The sequence below is a fragment of the Pseudoliparis swirei genome, chromosome 20 (assembly GCF_029220125.1).
Source record: "Pseudoliparis swirei isolate HS2019 ecotype Mariana Trench chromosome 20, NWPU_hadal_v1, whole genome shotgun sequence".
NCBI classification, from domain to species: Eukaryota; Metazoa; Chordata; class Actinopteri; order Perciformes; family Liparidae; genus Pseudoliparis; species Pseudoliparis swirei.
Window position 1 is genome coordinate 20286697 of NC_079407.1, and position 20330 is coordinate 20307026.

Genomic DNA, 20330 nt, shown 5'->3' on the forward strand with positions numbered 1-20330 from the left:
GACAACTTGTTGACTTGTATAATATATGATGCGTGGTCAGTTGTGGGTGAGAAATGATGGCTGGAATGTTTAGTAATAAATACAATGTTATCTTTCATGTCAAGTATGATAAATGTATTCCTGGGAAAGCCCCCCCCCCCTCCCTCAATCTGGGTGGGTCTTCAGTCTTATCATATACCATATTTGAGGAGTAATGTTCAGTCTTTGGAGGTCCGATGGTGAACAAGTGAAAGGCCAGGAAACTCCGACCAACCGCTCACTGCCGACGTGCCGTTTCTTCTTTAGTGTGTGAAACACAAGTGGATCTCAGGTCTTCTGCATCTGGACCAGAGGGTGTGAAGAGAGTATGAAGTCATGCTTTATGCATTGATCACATTTCAATGTATTCTCATTTGAGCCTCATGCAATTATCAGATATTGAATAAATATATGCTTCAGAATAAAAGTTCACGCGTGACCTTAGAAACAGAAGTTGGCAAAACGATCACATTAATCATATGTGTTGTCGAGCTTGCGATCATATCACAGGATCTTCCTCTGCAAATGAATAAATAGGAAATGAAACATTGTTCAGCCTCTGAGAGCAGTCATAAACCCACCGCCCGCCCGCCACACAATAAACCGGCAATAATATCTCGCCAGGTGTGCCGCCATGAATTACCATCATCCCCTCTTTCCTGAACGGTATTTGTATTGTTTTTATTTCTCGAGGACTGACTGCAGGTGGCTTATGGAGCTCATAGGGCGATGGCAGGTCCCACGTGATGCTGAGGCTGACAGGACCAGATGATGATCACCATGGAGATCAATATTATCGGTACCTCAGCGCTGCTTCTTGCAATTCTGCACTCATTGTGCAGTCAACTCAATGTGTGTGTTTTCTTTGGGCAGTTGCAAAAGAAGATAATGTCGGGAGATGTGGAGTCATACGCTCTCACCTATTAGCCAACCCTATTATTATTCATATTCAAACCATATACATTCAACCCCGCATGGTGTCTTATTGTATCCCCATCTTAACTGTTGCATCTCAGTTTGAGTTTGAGTTCATTTTTCCCCAAGCTGGTTTCTTTACAAATATGAGACAAACAATGCCACTTCCTGTTTCTACACGACACAATGTGACAAAAATTACAGATGACGTTATAGGTTTCTTGTTGCTGGTGCTCCTGCAGGATGGTGAAGGGAATCCCCCCTCTCTCTCTCTCTCTCCTCCTTAAAAATGCATATAAATACAATCAGGTATAAGAAGCCGGCAGCAGTACTGATCAACCGGTAAACGACTATCGACTTCTATCTGATCCGAAAGATGACAGTCTTTAATTTATGTGAGTTCAGCGTGAAACACGAAGAATGAAACGCGTAGTGTGACGTGGTATCGTGAGCGTGCTCGTGAAACTCTCGTGCACATGAGACGCGCACGTGTTGACGCTTATGTTGCTCTCTGTGCAGTGGGCTTCGCCAGCTGTGTGCTGCTGCTGACCTCCAGCGGGCGCGCGTCGGCGGGGCTCCCCGTGCACGCGCGCAGCGCAGCGAACTCCGCTGACTGCTCGCTGCACTGCGGGAACCTCCTGCTGACCGTCAGAGAGCTTCTCGGCAGTGTGAGTACAACTCGCAGCGCTGTGTTTGTTTTGTGAAGCTGTATTTTATCTTTTTGTGTCTGTCTTTCTTGTTTACTATGCCACTCTAATCATGAAGGCCCTGATGTTGTATTCCAGGATGTTCTGTGTTTCGGCATCGCCTCTGATGGGATGATGGTGATGAGTCAGGCTGAGACGGTACTGGCCTGCGCACCCACCCGGACTCAGGTGACACGTGACATACATTCAGAATTTTCCAAATCGTGGCAAAAACTACTTTGAATTATCTTGACTTGTTGTTTCATTCATAGATGCCAATTATTATTTTGTGCATGTTTTTTAACTTTTCCGAAAGGATAAAATAGTTTCTTACGGAATGTCTGCTCATAATTTCCCCCCAGGTGTCACTCATTTGTATTTAGTCCATGTTGTGTATACTAATTATATAATATATAATCAAGTATATAGTCCAAAGATGTGTATGGGAACCTGACTTGACCTGTTCAACAAATTCATATTTAAAATCGTGTTGATCCCCACAGAACACAAGCTGCACAATGGAAAGAAATTCATCTTTTAGTGAGGTAGGGGATTTCTTGTTAAATGTTTTTCTTATAAGTATTAGACATGTTCTTTGTTATACAAACCTATGAATGATAAGTCTTCTATATTGAAATACAGTTGTACATGTTGTCTTCATCTGCTATTCTGCTATTCTACATTAACATTAGGATAGTTTATTATTATTATAAACTATTATATACTATCTTATTATACTCCTTTTCTCATTGTTGTTATAAATGCTTTGTCGTGTTTGTCCTGACAGAGTGAATGTCTGAGGAACATCAGGAAGGACTTGGCCTACTATGCTGCTGCTTTTCAGTCTTACTCCAAGTCCCAACTCAGAAGTCACAATGAAGAAGTTGCACTTCTGAGTCCAACTCTGGAAAAAATACAGAGGCTGAAGAAGGTATGTTTATCATGCTTGTGTGGGAGGGGTAAAAACAGAGTCATGATTCGAAGACAGAGAGAACCTTCTGGGAAATAACGTTTGAAAGTTGCCTGATGAAATCTTCCTTGGTTTATACAGAGCTGCTCCCTGACGCCCAATGAAGAGAAGGACTCTTCAGAGGTATGTTTGTGTTCCTTGTTTTTGTTTGCTTCCTGTTTACTCCTCAAGGTTTAGTCTTCAAAAAGTAAACTCTATCTTTTTGTGAGTATTTAAGTTGTTTACCTCTTGTGTTTTCTAGGAGGATGCTGCCCAGATGTGGGGAGATGACACCTTCAGTAGGCGGCAGAAGATGTGTCAGATGATGAGGGGCTTCCATGTCCGGACCATCACCATCAACCGAGCTATGGGTTACATCTCCTCGGGAGACCACAGGAAGTAAACATCCGACCTACGAGCACATAACAATCATCCCTATCATTCCAATCACAAAGCTTTCCTTCTTTAATGTATCACAATCGAACATCATTTACAGCTCCTGACGACGTAGTGCTGTTCACTGCACGTGCTGCAGAACACAATGTATTTTAGATGTATTTATTACATTTATTGAATGGCTTGTTATTTATTGTATTATTTGTTGTTATGAGTAGACCCATCTAAAGATGGATCAGAAGAAATGGACAGCATGCGAGTTAAATATGAATGTCACAGCAAAGGGTCTGAATACTTGTGACCATGTGATATTTCAGTTTTTCTTTTTTATTAAATTTGCTTTTTTTCTGTCAAGATGGGGTGCTGATTGTACATTGAGAAATAAAATGTTTTTTTAAATTGTTTTAGCAAATGAAAAAATACATTTATTTAAGGCTTGTGTTATTTATTGTATTATATTATTTGTTGTTTTGAGGTGCTGAAGTAGAAGTGGTATTTATGTGGGAATGGGTTCAACAATAAAATGATAAATGAAGTCAAAAGAAACTTTATCTTGTGTTATTCAAGTCAGTCATTTTCTTAGTTATATGAACATACAAAGATGGATCACAGGTTTAAGAAAAGGTGTGAGACACGAAACATCTCAGTCCGTAATGCTTTAGTTTACAGTCACGTGATATCATATCGTTGTCATCGTCACTTTGAGCATGTTCGCAGGCTGATGTTAGCATTTAGCTCAATGCACCTCTGTGCACGGCTGGACGCTCTTCTTCTGGTTCATTAATGAATGGGGGAAGGTTGGATTCAGTCAACATTTGCTTTATTACAATTCTTTGGAGAGACTCAGACATGATAGAAACAACTGCAAATAAGAACGGGTCCGATTCTTGGTGGTGAATTGTTTAAGAAAGTAACCCTGTTCTTAAGTAAACATCCCTGCATCATATCAACACGGAAGACCCTCAAATATTCAACAATACAGATGCCATTCATGCATATTTTCCCAAAAATGTAGTCCAGTGCATCAAATGGTGACATTTGTTTTAACTGTACATGGTTTCTTTTAAATAAAGATGTAAAAAATAATAATAAAAATAGTGTTGAGATGTCTGGAAAGTGTCATTTGAAAATAGAAACAAAGCTGTGGATGCTGAGAGAATTTAACTGAAAAGTTTCCACAGGCAGCTGACGGTATAGTTTGTCTTTGTGAAATAAGCCTAAAAAACAAGACTCGTAAAAATATACGACTGTTGCCAGCTTGAGAAGGATTTTCAACCCTGCATCCAAATGCTTGCGATTTTTCTTCTTTTTAAAAAAAACATCAATCATACTGAACAAGATGTGTGTTCCAGTCTCAGGGCAATAATAGATTCATAATTCAAGTTAAGTTAAACATAATTAATGGCCTCTTCCAATCCCATTTATTTTTACAGTTGTCATATAAAACACACAGACAAAACGACTCTGAAAAACAGAACACAGGTTTGAAATAGTTGTCCGTCACATGTATGTGCATGTCCCACAAACACAACATTTAAAAAACAATTAGATACACAGGTTAGACCTATTCAGTGTTCTTTTTTGCAGTTTCAACACTGCATTGCCTACATTTACATATGTTACTGGTTATATAATTAGCTACTATATACACCTCAATGACCTCATTTGATCATTTTTTAACCTAGTCATGCAAAGCATCAAATGCTGGCTACACAAGGGACGCTTTAGGTGCAGCTTTTCTATTCTGTATTCAAGAAAGAGTCCCTTTTCATTAAATGCAGCAAAACAAAAACACTATCAGTTTCTTTTCCAGAAATATTTTTTAAAACAACAAAAACTGGGACGAGCTTATGTTCTGTTCATATCCATCCTCTGCTTTGTTGCATTCCTGAGCTTTGATATTTCTTCCTGATGATGAAGTAACAAAAATCCAACGGTCCATTGAAGGCAAATCTTTTTCACTTAGCTGCTTGATTGTCCATCATGTCTGAAAAAAAACACACAAAAAACACAAATGCACAATTAATGCGGCATGAGCTCAAATACAGAGGCTGAGGATAAGAGACGCCAATGATGACTTCCAACCATTTCTGGGGACAGATTGCACAATGTATGCTGAAGTTCTCACTATCTGTTTTATGGCAAGAGAAAAAGTTGCTTCATCAAAAAATTTAGATTATCAAATTACAGTATACCTCGTATGTGTGATTGAGAAATAATTAAAATAAATAAAACTGCCTTAGCTCGCACCCATCTGCCTCAGCTGTACTTATTGCTGTTGCAAATAAACAAATGATGTGCCTAAGTAACGACATGCTCACAGGAGAGCTAGCTCTGATGTTTATTAGGGATATGCACAAATAATAATATGGCTTCCTATATATCATTTTATATATATATATATATTTTAAAGATAGTATATAGATATGTCTATGACTACTAACATTACATTAAAAAATTCCTGTTTTGGACTGATTTTCAATGTCCTTTAAATGAGAATACAATATGCACTTTCTTTCAGGCCAGTGCATTTAAGATCAGTGGACCGATTGACGTATCACTTTGTCTGCTGAGTTATCAATGTGATGGATGTATTATACTATTATCGTGGTAAGGAGCAAGTAGTATTTTCAGCTCCATTTTTACATTGTTATTTTATTTATATAGAATGAATTACAATATATTGTATCGCGAGGTGCTTGCCAATAATCAGCCCAACTGTTTATGGTTATCCGTTGTTATTATATCTATTGTATAGACGCATGTCTGCAATTAATCACCTTGCAGTGTTTGATGGACCTCATTGGGCAAGTTATCCAGTTCCTCCACACTTTTCCACAGGTGGAACGCCGTGGCCTCCCCCGCCCGCCTCCTGCTCTTCCACTCCACCAGCATCTTCAGCTTCTGCATGGTCACGTCTTTCTCTGCTGCCTGGATGTCGTCCAGTTCCCTGGAGTTCAAGTCGAGATAGATGGCCACCTGCTTCCACTCCTTCCCGAGCCGCTTGGCCACCTGCAGGAGCTGCTTCTCTGACATGTCCTGGACCGCGGCCGTCCCTGTTTTCACGCCATCTAGAGAGAGACGCACAGCCCGTATTGGTGCTTTATTTCAGAATAGATTTGGGGTGGACGGGTTTCTTTAGGCCTGTATGGGTCAAAACTAATTGTGTGCCCGAAGTTAATCTCAAATCGGTAGTTAGTAGAAAAGTCACCTGGCTCGTGCTGCCACCAAGGCTTTTTACAGGCTGTCTCGTCTTCCGAGGGGCTGCTGCGCCTCTTTCGGCCTGTGAGATAGATAAGACATGTGGTGTGAGCCGACCTGTTAAAGCTGAAAGCATGCAAGGAAAAATATAATCTAGAAACAAGAAAAACTAACTGTTTGTCCTTTTTCTGGGCTTCTTTTTTGTGTTATGCACACAGTCACCTAGTCGTGTAGAGCAAAAAGAGAAAGGTCACCACCAAATTACTCTCATGAACACAAACTCTCGTACACAAAGACACATGGAGACAATTTGGGGGGTTATTTTCAGAAATACATCTGGAAATGTTTCCTGTTATTATCAGCTGAACCATAAACATAGAAAGAATACATGTGAAAAATCTTTGACTGACTTTTTTTCACCTGCAAATCAAGAAAAAAACGTTTCAAAGCGAGACTTAAGGCACTGGTACCTTCTCTGATGGTGCCGGACCACACCGTCTCCTCAGTGGTGGTCTCTATGAGAGACAATTTAAAGGGAGGAGGCTGCTCAAAGAAAGCTTCAAAGTAGCCTTTGATCGTGGTCATCGCAAGGGTGAATTTCAAATCCTGCACAGAGACACAGAAACATATACATGTACTTTTAACCGGTTCTGAAAGTCTTAATACTGATGCATCTACATGACCTACATAAGTAAATGAGATCATCAGCAAGAACATTGGGTATTTATATATAGGAAAGTATATATACACTACCGTTCAAAAGTTTGGGGTCATCCAGACAATTTCGTGTCTTCCATGAAAACTCACTTTTATTTATCAAATGAATTGAAAATTGAATAGAAAATATAGTCAAGACATTGACAAGGTTAGAAATAATGATTAATATTTGAAGTATTCATTTTGTTCTTCAAACTTCAAGCTCAAAGGAAGGCCAGTTGTATAGCTTATATCAGGGCTATTCAACTTCAGTAGCAAGTGGGCCGAATAAGAAAATCACGGGGTGGGTGAGGGCCGCACAGAATATTGATCAAATAATGGCTCAAAATTAAAAACAGTAATGTATATTTCCACAGGTAAACAGTCACACACGAAAATGCGTCGGTATTGTGTGGCAAAAGTGTTGCGAACAAGCATCACTATAAACATGTTTCAAAGTGTAAATATCCGCTCAAGGCAACCAGTTGTTTCAGATCCCAAACCAAACTGTTCCCATGAAAACATAAGGAATGTGACTTAATGGATCAATATATAAATTACTTGGAATGACACTAATATCTGGTGGCGCAGCGCACAGACTGCGTGTCTTTGAGTGCAGACTCCTTTTGCGTGAAAGGGATCGAAACCAGGTGGGGCGATCTTTTTATTTTTATTTTTTCGAAAATGTATTTCTTCCTCCGTGGCTGTGATGCACTGCTCACTTATACAATCGTAACCGCCGACATGGATATGAATGGTGGCTTGAAGATCTCCAGCAATATGTTTGTGAATGTGTGACAAATCTGGTGCGCGAGACAGAGCCCCGCTGCAGATGTGAAGAGAACACAACGCACGCGCAGGGAAACCAGTAGGTCTGAAAACCAGTAGGGGTGTAACAACGGCAACCAACACGGGTGCGTAACATAAAGATGTAACCATACAGGTTTGGTTGAGGCAACAGTGAAACTCAATGGCTCTGGGTTAGATGTCTCAATGTATAAAAGAGGCGTGTCCGTCAGTTTTATTTTTTCTTACCAAGCTATACTGATTTGCAGGCAGTCTTGCGGGCCATAGTTAAACTCAAACGGGCCGCATCCGCAAGTTGAATAGGCCTGGCTTATATCACCAGCATAACTGTTTTCAGCTGTGCTAACATAATTGCACAAGGGTTTTTTAATCAGACATTAGTCTTCGAAGGCGATTAGCAAATACAATGTACCATTAGAACACTGGATGGAAATGGGCCTCTATACACCTATGGAGATATTTCCGATATAACCAGACGTTTCCACCTAGAATAGTCATTTACCACATTAACAATGTATAGTGTGTATTTTTGATGAATGTTATCTTTATTGAAAAAACAGTGCTTTTCTTTGAAAAATAAAGACATTTCTAAGTGACCCCAAACTTTTGAACGGTAGTGTATATATATATTTTATTGAAATATATTTACAGTATGTATATATATATGCTAGAGGCCCAGGCTGTATTGCTGGACCCGTTGGAGGGAAGGGAGGCCCGGGTGAACCAGAACAATGGCTCTCCATCTCCCCACACTCAGAATTTGAGTGCAATTAATTATCCCAAAAGCACAACACGCAAAGTTAAGACATAATATATTTTTGATGTTTTTTGGCTTCATTAACACTTGAGACACCCCTGGTCTCTTGAACAATTATTTGTCAATTAAAATGTCTTTAAGAGCTTCCCATGTCCAGCGGTATTCATTATTCAAACTAATAATAATAATAATAATACATTCTATTTGGAGGCGCCTTTCAAGTCACCCAAGGTCACCTTACAATAAAATCAAACAGGATACAGGATAAAATTGTAAAACTGTAAACAATTCATTTACAAATATGAATGCAGAAACATATTGTTGAGGTGTTTCAACACATATTTTGTTATTTCATTCCCCGGTTGGGTCTAAAAGCCCCCCCCCCCCCCGCTGTTGCCGAGGCTCCGCAATGCAAGAGTGTTCTTTTGGCCGTGGTAATTGTGGTGAAAGTCTGATGTTGTGTCATGTAGAAAGAGACACACCTGAGGTTTGATATCTCCCTCTGGCTCGCTCAGGAGACGATACGTCCCCTCGCCCAGGTTACAGGTGGGAGGCTTCTCTATCGGGAGGTAGCGATTCTTGTAGCGCCGCATCTGTTTGCTGATATCCTGGTTTACATGAGGACAGCAGGGAGGAAGGGGCACAGAGGAAGTCACATGTCTGCAGTATAACGAGCATGCTGAAGGGTGATCGACATTCACGAGAACACATCGTCAGAGCGGAACACCTGAAGAGAGACTTGCAGTTCGGCTGGAGACGCTGGACAGAGCAACATAATGTGCATAGTCATGGAAAAATGCCTCCGATGGGAAAACACAGATCCTATGTTTTATCAGGAACTGTCATTTGTGGCGTACAATAAATGAAGTATGATTACCACCACCTGCAGCCTCCTAAACACACCGAGTCACACACAACCACAAATCTACTTCTTGCGTTATCTCAGCAGTACAGTGTTGGAAAATGAACAATCAATTATGATAATATTGCCATGTAGCTGTCAGAATCACATGCATACCACTGACCATTTTACATCTGGATATACAGGACTGTCTCAGAAAATTAGAATATTGTGATGAAGTTCTTTATTTTCTGTAATGCAATTAAAAAAACAAAAATGTCATGCATTCTGGATTCATTACAAATCAACTGAAATATTGCAAGCCTTTTATTCTTTTAATATTGCTGATTATGGCTTACAGCTTAAGAAAACTCAAATATCCTATCTCTAAATATTAGAATATCATGAAAAAGTATACTAGTAGGGTATTAAACAAATCACTTGAATTGTCTAATTAACTCGAAACACCTGCAAGGGTTTCCTGAGCCTTGACAAACACTCAGCTGTTATAAATCTTTTTTTTTACTTGGTCTGAGGAAATATTAAAATTTTATGAGATAGGATTTTAGAGTTTTCTTAAGCTGTAAGCCATAATCAGCAATATTAAAAGAATAAAAGGCTTGCAATATTTCAGTTGATTTGTAATGAATCCAGAATGCATGACATTTTTGTTTTTTTAATTGCATTACAGAAAATAAAGAACTTTATCACAATATTCTAATTTTCTGAGACAGTCCTGTATATCAGAGGGAAATTTCATAGTCAACGATCAGCCAGGTGCTGACGCTTCTGCTTTTTTAACAATATAATATTGTATCTCATTGTATTGTTTTGCCTTGCAATATGCTGCGGGTGCCTCCTCTATAAAGTGTTAAAGCATCAAAGCCATTGCAGTTGTAAAGCTGAAGAAGAGAAGAAATGAAAGTTCTGACTATGTTCTCATTTCTCCACACATACAATGTATGTTTTATCCATTGAGCCGTTTTCATGCTTAAAAGTCACGATGGAGTTAGGGAGACTCACAATGAATGGAATATTTCTGTGTATTTCTTCCTTTGGGTCCGTCTGTATTTTCTCCGTTTGGCTTTCGCACATCAAGGAAGAAATTCCCAAATGAAAACACTAAATGTGCCGAGTCATGATAAAAAGGTTGTTTTTCTGACAAATAAAGCGTGCCTCACTTCACGTCTTAAAAAAGGTGCATCTTTCACAGATTTATTTCATGATTAGTTAGAAATTGTAATTCACTGTGAAACATATTACCGTCGTAAGAAGGTCGGCATAAGATGTGCATTTACTAAACATGTGTGTGTGTGTATTCACACATTGAGCCCAATCATTGTGTGCACTTTAATATCCAGTAATGGAAATGCAGCATTTCATAACCTTACAGGAAAATATACAGAAATGTCACTGAGAAGAACAACCTCCAAGGTAAACCAAGACGCCGACATGTAAAGTTGCCCAACGTGGATTAAAGTGGAATCCTGCAACTACAGGACATTTCTGAGAATATTGAACACACGTTCACAAAACCTCTACGGTAGAAAAAGAGATGAATTCAGTGGCACATTCAACACCGCTAACCTTGATGTCAGACGAGCTGTTGGTGGCCAGGTAGATGTGGAAGCTGTAGTTGTTGTTGTTGTTGCGGCTGTTGTCGCTGCACAGCTGCCGGTAGAGCAGCACCAGGCCGTGGTGCTCGACGGATTGGCTCGTCTGAATGATGGGACCCACGGGGGAAAGGGACGTCAGGTTCCACTTCACGTGGCTTTCCGAGTGGTCCACCGTCGGCTCGATGAGCGGACGGTTATCTTTTATGTGCAGGACACTGAACCTCATCTCATTTTCGGGATCTGTGTGACGATAAAAAAGAAAGAAAACCGGAGATTTGATGTTTCACCGAGAGCAGCTTTAAATCATCGATAAAAAATGTGAATATTCACTAAACCTTCACTAAACCTAACCATGTTGTGTGAAGGCCTTAAGATGGGTCATGAATAATAATGAAATGCACCTTCACTTTCAAGACGACTTTGTTGGAAATATTGGATGTTCATATTATTTTCTTAAGGGTCACGGATTCACCACAGGAGGCGGAGACCATAATTATGAATTGTATATCGAACACAAGAGACATGAAGCAGCGTGACAGCCCTCGTTCTCACCGGCCAGGCAGATGGAGTGAGGGAACTGAATGGACGTGAGGACAGACGCCTCCTTATTGACCGTGTCCACGTTGAAGATGGGTCCAGCAAATTTCCAGGAGTCCCGCAGGAAGGCCCCGAACTTGGACCAGGACAAGACCGAGTAGCGCAACAGGACCCGCTCCGACGCTTCAAACACCAGACCAGTGACTGAACACTGGTACGTGCCCTCCCCTTCAAGCTGCACCCTAAAACACACACACACACAGTTAGTGTAGAATCAATATAAATGTGCACAGACCGGATCAGTGTCAGAGAAACGCCGTCGTACTCACTGTAATCGTCCCTTAGAGATCCTCTGCGGGGTAACAAGCTCATTTCCGTGGCTCTGTTGAACAAACCGACAGTTTGTTTCGTTGTTTGGACAATTATAAAACCACGGTAGATAAATCAGAAGACAGTCAAGTGTTATCAAGTATAATTAGAAATTAAAGACACGCGAGACATTTAAAATAACCCCATTTTGGCAATGGTTTCATGGCTCACCAGCTGGACGGCTTTGCATTTTCCACAGCACACTTTGAAGTGATTCTCTTCTGTCAGAACTTGTGAATAAAAAAAACCGGATGTTATTTTCAGGACATGTGACACAAGCTTCAGAACATTGGTTGTCATTTAACATCAATTATGATCTGCTTACCTTTCAAATTTGAAAAATCTGCATCGGGTCCAGGGACTGAATCTATCAGGTGAAATAATAGTAATGAGTCCAATTTCATCAGATGAAAATCAAATGTCAAGTGCTGCAAGCTCGTTTTAAACCTCTGGCGGACACCCGAGACAAACACTATTTGAATGCGCGTCACTTTTCTGGGTTGTGAGCGCTGGCTCGGCCATTTGGACGTCAGACAGGTTTGTAAAGCAGACCAGTTGCTCAGTCTGACAGGGAAGGTCTTAATATTGTGTGTAGATGCTTCATGACGTGTCGCACCATTTTTAGTCTCCTCTGCATCATCCTCTTTATTTTCTGCAAAGAACACAAAGAAGATCAAATGTTTCCGCAGCGTTCACTCTATATCTTGTAAAATCCTTGGGTGACAAACATTTTCAAGGATAGATTGTAGGATGTTGGATCTTACCTTTCTTTCCTCCATCCTTCTCATCAAAGCCTTTTGGTGAAAGTCAAAATATGGGAAAGAAGGGTGAGAAATGATAGGAATATGATCAGCTACTTGTACATAAACATATTGAACAGATGTAAAACCATTTAAGCTACAACTTAAAAGTCCAACGGGCAACAAACACATCTTTACTATGTCCTTGTCAGCTGTTACTATGCGTTTTCCATTGTCCCTGACAAAAGAAATTGTGTAAATTAATTACGCATATTTACTTTCTAGATGGATTTGAAGACCATCACTCCAATGTCTGTATGGTATTATGTAAAAGGTTTATTTTAGGAAAAAGATTGGAAGTGGAGGTAAACAGCTAGCCGGGCTTTGACTAGTGGTCACAGTACGCTGAGCTAACCTGTCACCTGGCTAAAGCTTCATATGTAACACACAGACATGAGAGTGGTTTAAGTGAATAAGAAAATATCCCAAAAATATTAAACTATTCCTTTTAAGGTGGAAAGTGCATCTCACCAGAAGCCTCATGGTCCTCTTCACCCTCTTCATCCTCCTCGTCTGAGCTCTCCTCAGTGGACGTCCCCGTGTTTTCTGTTTGATGAATCAATATGTGAAGGACATGACACAGAGCGGAGAATGTTGCACTTCATGTATGCTGCACTCACGCCACATTGGTTAAACATTAAGAGAAAAAACACGTTGTATTTTCTTTTTTAAAGGAATTAAATGACATTAGGTTTCCTGCAAATTAAAATGTTTTTATACGAGTTGGGAAAAAACAAAAGAGGCAAACTGATGTTTGAGCTTACCTGAGGTGCTGCTGTCACTTTCTGGCAGGTTCTCTGCAACAGATTCGGAATTGTTTTGAGGTTAGTGCTCAGTTTGTTCTGTAAAAGCTGAGTCTACTATTACTACATAATTCTCAAAATGTGTAAACCATATCATCATCTTTATGGGAACCTCAACACTTTTATTTCGCAAGCATCATAAATATTATCACCATTCTGTTATTATTATATTGCTGAGTAAAGCAAAAAGCTTCATGTTAATATTTATAGATATGTAAAGCCGTTCTCTACAAACTAATGTATTACTAACTAAAATATTAGTATTTATATTACTGTAAAAATGACTTTTTTTAAAATATATGTTTATTAAATATCTTCTGCATCTTTGCTTTTCACGCACCAAAGTCTGTCTAACGCAGAGAGAACCTCAGGTGATAAACTCAACACTCACAATATTATGTCCTAATATTACATCACAAATACAAATAAATAGACAGAGGTAGATTTAAATCTGTGAAATGTGTAAAGAGTTTCACATTTTGTTCCTGGGGCTCTTACGTTAACAGGTGAGACCTCCACTTGTAGTCGACTTCTGTGTTTGTGCAGCGTGCGCTTTTATCCATATTCCTCATCAAAACATCCCTCAGTGTGTCGGACTTACACCCCTAGCTTTTACATATCCAGCATTCCTTAGCGGCGGAACGCTGGCCCCCTGTGAAGAAGCCAGTGATAAGTGCCATGCATTAACATTCTGGCACATTTATACAGATGGGTCCAGAGGAGCTGCTGCTCTCCTCTTCCCAGCAGCAGGGAATGTCCATGGACCGGGCCATCTGGCCGAGTGCCTGGCTGGCTAATGGATGGAGCCCATCCTCTCTGGCCCATGGAGTTTTGATATTAGACTAACAAGCAGATGCTGCCATCACTGCTCCACTCACAACACCTCCCTCATCAATCTCTCTCCTCCGCTCAGCTCGGTCTGTCTGCTCCACCTCTCGCTGCACTCTCCCGCCTCCATCCCTCTCCTCTTGTCCTCATATGCTTCATCTGAGCCAGCAGGCATCCCTCCTCACTCTGACATGGCCGCTTCCCTTCATCAGACTGACAAACAAGGTGGAGATCTCACACACACACACACACACACACACACACACACACACACACAGCCTCAAAGGTTTGGATAGTTTCATGAGTATTGCCTGCCATCTGCTGGTCTAAGAAAAATAAAAAGGTATATGCGTGATATACAGCTTACAGGTTCTTAACCTTTGTCGGTGGACATGACCGGTGCACAATAAATACAATGTCTTGGTCAATGTGATTGTAAAATTGGGCCACAAACATAATTCTCAGCACCACTTAAATCTCTTGGCTAATGTTAGTTTCAAGCAGGTTTTCAAAATAGAGCACTCCTATTGGATCGGTAAGATGTCTTGACTTGGTGTATCATAAAGTTTATATGATACAACCAAAGTTAAAGTTTGATGTGACTTTTTCCCTCCTGTTACAGTTTTTGTCATAAATGGTATCAGGAGAGAAAAAGTCAACTAAAAAGATGATTTTATCCCATTTTATTTGCATATTCTTTTGAGGCCTGAAGAGATTAAAAACTTGATCAATTTGCTAACGCACGGGTAAAAACAAGAGCAAATGTTACTGGAAAGGAAAAAAAAAAAAAATGTAGTGTTAAAAATAGCAAAACTGGGGACACAAGTGATCAAATGACCGCGCATAAATCCTGCTGCCCTTACAGGCAAATGATATTGAAATCAAGGAGGCCAAACTGTCAGACGAGAAAAAGGTGGGAGTGGTTGAAGAGAAGGAGGACAACAAAAGCATTGACAAATAATAGATGGGGACGCACGCCCTTTAAATATAAAAAAGAAGCCAGACAGACACAGCTGTATAAACACGAAGGCCAATGTGAGCTCTTTGAGGAAGTGAAGTAAGATAGAGGAGAGGGAAAATGGGTTGATGTTTACCTTTGTTCTCAAGTGCAGGAATATCCCCGTCTCTGTTGGGCACATGAGATAACATTCAGACAACTTTAAACACTCATGTCGGGGACGTTGGGAGGTGTGATGACAACTACTTCACATCTCATAGGGTCCATCGGACCTGGCCGTATCCGATGCCTCCTGTCATGGCCCCCCTGATCCGATGGGTCAGGGATGTCGTATGTGTGCAGATTGTAAAGCCCTCTGAGGCTAATTCGTAATGTGTGATATTGGGCTAAAGAAAATAAAATGAATTGAACTAGGGACGATTGAGGGGTGAAAAGTGCCTTGTAGGCTATATTGTGCACCACTTCTGCTTTCGAATAGGAACACAAGTAATTAGAATAACAGGAAATGTGTACAGGCTGCCTGCATCTCAGTTTTTCACACAGCTGACACCAACGCATCCTGTTGAATTCACCTTTCCAGCCCCAGGGAAGTGTAAATAGGAAGCCAGGCATGGAAAGCTACTGGCTGTGTACTTTGCCATTAAACTAAACTGGTTTGACGCATTCTCATCTTTCAGATCCCTTTATTTATTCAGATGATGGGATCAAATGGTGTTCAATGTTTTCATGAACAGTGTAATTCAACATTGTTTTGCACATGTGGAAACATGTGAAGCAAAAAACATTGCACACATTTCTTGCATGCAATATGTTGATACATCTGACATGCCGGTATCTGTAGAGAAAGTATTATCAATAACGTGACATTAAATGGTAAATGGACAACAAGATGCAACACGCCTGAGAGACAGAGAGCCAAGCCCACAAGAAGAACGAGTCCACCACCGGCATGCGCGAAGAAGTAGGTCATATTCTGTGCTTTCCTCCCTCATGTGTATTAACACAAAACTATGTGATCATAAGAAGAAGATATTTATTAAGAAATTAGGATTATTAAAACTCATGGTCTTTTATTTGTCGTCTGTTAACCATGATAAGGCCCTGTGGTTTCCTTTGTTTTTAAACATCTGTCCAGGAAAGACTGTTTTCTCCTCTTCAAGGTCAACTTGTTTTCGCTGCCAAATAGTCACACCTCAACAACACCGAGGCACATAGTTGCTGTGGTAATGTCTCTTCCTCTGAGCAAAGTTCGCCCTGTTGAAACTCAAATGTTTTCGGACGATTAACAAACTGGCTGCATGAGTTCTGAGACTTTCTCTGCTCTCACTTGTTTTTATCGTCCTCCCACAAAATGTGACGACATAATCCTCTGTGAGGGTGTCGGCTTGTATCTGGATGAAAGATAAAAGACAAAAGCCACGGCATGTACATGCGTCCTAAACTTCCCATCAACCATAATGTGAAGAGAAGACATCTGTTGGTCGATAACCAACCGTCCGTCGGCCCGCTCCACAGATGTACAAAAAGAAACTGAATTCAGTCATTGCTATTACACCGCACTGCTTTCAATATGATGTTTATAGTGGTTTGTTAACAACAAACAAAACAATTATGAAGTGCTACTACTTCTCAGATAAAGGTCCCTTTAAATTAAACTACTTTCATGTCTCTCGCAGACATGCAATCAAGACATTTCCTCCTGTGGATGAATAAAGTATATCTAATCTAATGTAATCTAAATGTTTTCTCAATACTATAAAGGTTGTATTACAAAGTGTATAACACCATGTATGGTATTTTTCAGTGGCGGGCCGTGGGCCTGGGGCCTGGGCCTTCAGTGAGGTCCTACACAGTCCCACCCAAATTAATCCACCTCTTATTACTATCATTATGATGCCATGGCTCTAGACCAGGGCTGCTCAATACGTCGATCGAGGCGTAGTATTGGTAGATCGCATGACATTAAAAAAAATTGGCCCGCCCCCGTCATTTTCTCTATAGCACGTCTTTGTTCATTTATTAACCCTTGTGTTGCCTTAGGGTCAATTTGACCCGAATCAATATTACACCCTCCCCCCGCTTTAGGATTAATTTGACCCCATTCAATGTTTAATGTCGGTGTTCTTTCGGTAGTCAACAAACAAACATAAAGTGCCTCACACTTAAACTTGGAAAACAATATTAATTCTAATAATTTTCTGGAGGTTTTAATTGCTGGCGTCAAATTGAACCCAAAGGGTAAAATATGTTAGTAAATATAAAGGTAACAGGAGGGTGAAACATTGAATCGGGTCAAAATGACCCTAAGGCGACAGGTAGGGATGGGTATCGTTTGGGTTTTTTCCGATACCGGTGCTAAACCGGTACTTTTAAAACGATACCGGTGCCTAAACGGTGCCTGAACGATACTTTTTTTTTTTAAACGCACAATGAGGACATTAAAAACCTCTTTGGCCATATTCCCTGTAGAAGCCGTTATCATGGAGCACTGACACACAACGGATATCAGACTGTTAACATACACAATATATGTTCTCCATTATATGATGTGATATGTATTGTCATGTGCAGACTTTATAGGGTTAATCCTGTCACCAATCAGAGATACTGAAGATGACACATGACAAATAAAGTGTTGCTTCTGACAGCGAGAGGTCCACTGAAACAAAGTGACGCCCCACGGTCTTTATTCCTCCGTCATTATATTCCCGGTAACACCGGGTAAACAGCCGGGATCGCTGTACATCAACACATCTGCTGACAGACTGTCACGCTCGTAGCTCGTAGCTAGCGCTAGCTACGAGCTAACTTAAGCATGGTTATAATGGCTAATTTATTATTTCTTGGGCTACTTTTATGAATGCAAGACTTGCAGTCAACGATACGGTATTAATCTGAGTTCAGGCTGCTCGTCATCATCGGTCTCCGCGTGTTCAGGGGGACCGGTGACGTCTCCCCGTCGCGTCCAGCCTGACGCTGGTGTGCTCCACACGGGTTCACGTAGTCACACACGGCCAGCCTCCGCTGTCAGAGTTACATATGAGAGGCTCGCAACCTGCTGACAGGGCGGAGTCACCACAGAAGTTCACAACAATAGTTTTTTTCAATTTCAATCGGCTCAGGCACCGGAAAGAAGCACCGAAATGTGCGTTGCGTTTCGGTCCGGGTAATACCGGTTGTATTGGAACCGGGTTTCGGTACCCAACCCTAGCGACAGGAGGGTGAAATATTTAATCGGGTCAAAATGACCCTAAGGCGACAGGAGGGTTAAACTAAACAGCCGTCTGATGTTGATCGTATCTACACAACAGCATGTCATTTCTCTCGGCTCTCCGTCTCGCGCGCTGCAGAATGCATCGGGACGGAGAAAAAGAAGAAAAAAAAGTCACTTGCACTCGTTTGTTCACTAAACAGGGCATTGTCGCACCCAAAGCAGATTTCAAGTATATGCTCGACTCGACCAAATCGACATCTTCTCCTCCTTCCGCCATTGTGGGTTGAAAAAACAGCTTTGTAGTCCGCGAATTAATTCCTTTATCAAATTCAGTTTCCTAGTTCTTAGGTTTTGCATCTACCTGCCCATAGGCCCCGCCTCTCAATATTGATAATCCAATCAAAAGACGTGTAGCACTCCGCCTGCTAGCTGGCTCCTGTGCCGATTCCGGGGCCTTCTAGAAGGCCTAGAGGAGCCAACTCTAAAGCTGATTGGTTGACACAACATCGTCATTCCCATTCACTTGAAGCTACCAGCGCCCGCAATGTTGATTCTGAAGGCCTAAGGGCAGATTTTAGCCCCCTGGCAACACACGATGGCTGCATATGATTGGATAAAAGATCTAACATAAAGACCAGCCCTCCAAATCTCAACCTGGCGCTGGCAGCAGCGCAACCAAGAGGAACGCTATGAAATTAAGAGAATAACTCTTACTCTGGGAAATAATTGAATACATATTTGTGGGAAAATATATTTAGAAAAAATATATATATTCTGATGATGTTTAGGCCAGCAGAGAAGGCCTTGCTGGCCCTGACGGCCCGCCACTGGTATTTTTTCATGGCAACATTCACCTGCCTTTGGTTCACAATAAAACTGATAGTAAATACTATACAACTATTAAAGTGATCGGTATGAATCATTTTCAAATGAGAATATCGACATGTTGGTGAAACATGGCGCGTGTGTTTCATTGCATCGTCAAACCATATAAAAAAAGTGGAAGCAGGAAGTTAGAGGTACTTGCTTGTCGTCCACATGATGAGGTTACAATACATCAACACATGGTTATTCATCTACCCAATGCTATATTCATATCGTGCTTTCTTAGTTAATCAACTTTTAGTCAATATATTGATCCAATATATATAATAAATTTATTTATATCTGGATATTTGAGATCAAAGAGGCTCCAGACGGCGTGTTGTTACATCGTCAGTGAGCGGTGTCGTGCAGAGGAGAGAAACACCAACAAAGGGCGCGCGCGTCTCTCCCGCGGCACACTCTTTGTAGCCCACGTTGGGTTCACTCGTGCGTATGTTCACGGCAACGCAATCACTCCAGGTGTGTTTCTTTTGCATTAAGTGCTCGAACAGAGAGGCACCGACAGCGACCCAAGAGACACCACTTCCGGTGTCGACACGACGCGATACACGCGCTGCAGCCTCTCTGAAGCGTTACATTGTCTGAACGCCACGCGAAGAAAACGCAAACAACAAAAGGTGAAGCCAGAGGTCGACGCGTGTCTGTGAAGCCACCACGAGTCTTACCCTTCCTCCAGGTGCCAAGCCTCTCCGCAACTCGCCATCTCTGCCACCATCCTCTGTCTGTCTGTAACCAACCCCCCCGTTACACTGCCTGCTCTTCCGCCGCGTGCAGCGGCTGCGCACTCAGGCACCTGAGAGGCGACGAGATCCTCTCATCGGGATCTCGTTATAGGGCGCGATGCAGTAATGACCTCATCGAACCCGTTGTGGCTAAACTATTCTCATTACTTGTTACTTTGGGTGCATGGTCCCATCTTCAGAACTCGTACTATAAGTTCAACCTAAAAAAAAAAAGGAGCTCAAAGTTTCCTGAAAATCCGAAAATAAAAAGCGGACATTTTAATGTGTTGTTTCCTCTCACAAACAATGTGTGTAAGCAAGTGGCTAAAAAA

At 41.1% G+C, this 20330-nt stretch overlaps 2 protein-coding genes across 4 annotated transcripts; one reads left to right on the forward strand and one right to left on the reverse strand.

Moving 5' to 3' along the window:
* The first annotated feature begins 186 nt into the window (after positions 1-186).
* On the forward strand, positions 187-3515 carry il12a (interleukin 12a). Of its 3 annotated transcripts, XM_056440807.1 has the most exons (8): positions 187-817; positions 1453-1601; positions 1719-1808; positions 2123-2164; positions 2407-2550; positions 2671-2712; positions 2831-2967; positions 3065-3515. In XM_056440807.1, exons 1-8 carry the CDS (start codon positions 787-789, stop codon positions 3069-3071), a joined length of 642 nt encoding a protein of 213 aa, XP_056296782.1. In that variant the 5' UTR covers positions 187-786; the 3' UTR covers positions 3072-3515. The 3 variants fall into 3 exon arrangements, with proteins under 3 accessions (XP_056296782.1, XP_056296780.1, XP_056296781.1); XM_056440805.1 differs by having other exon boundaries at positions 187-1601; XM_056440806.1 differs by having other exon boundaries at positions 187-1601; positions 2831-3515.
* A 252-nt stretch (positions 3516-3767) lies between these two features.
* Positions 3768-20097, reverse strand: si:dkeyp-97b10.3 (uncharacterized). Its single transcript, XM_056440801.1, has 17 exons — positions 19942-20097; positions 15314-15345; positions 13353-13385; positions 13060-13134; positions 12553-12582; positions 12405-12440; positions 12114-12155; positions 11960-12018; positions 11749-11801; positions 11435-11661; positions 10854-11122; positions 8908-9033; positions 6636-6771; positions 6340-6387; positions 6176-6247; positions 5745-6035; positions 3768-4951 (listed from the first exon to the last, which is right to left on the reverse strand). The coding sequence occupies exons 1-17, from the start codon at positions 19989-19991 to the stop codon at positions 4923-4925; spliced, it is 1608 nt and encodes a 535-aa protein (XP_056296776.1). The 5' UTR covers positions 19992-20097; the 3' UTR covers positions 3768-4922.
* Positions 20098-20330: the final 233 nt, after the last annotated feature.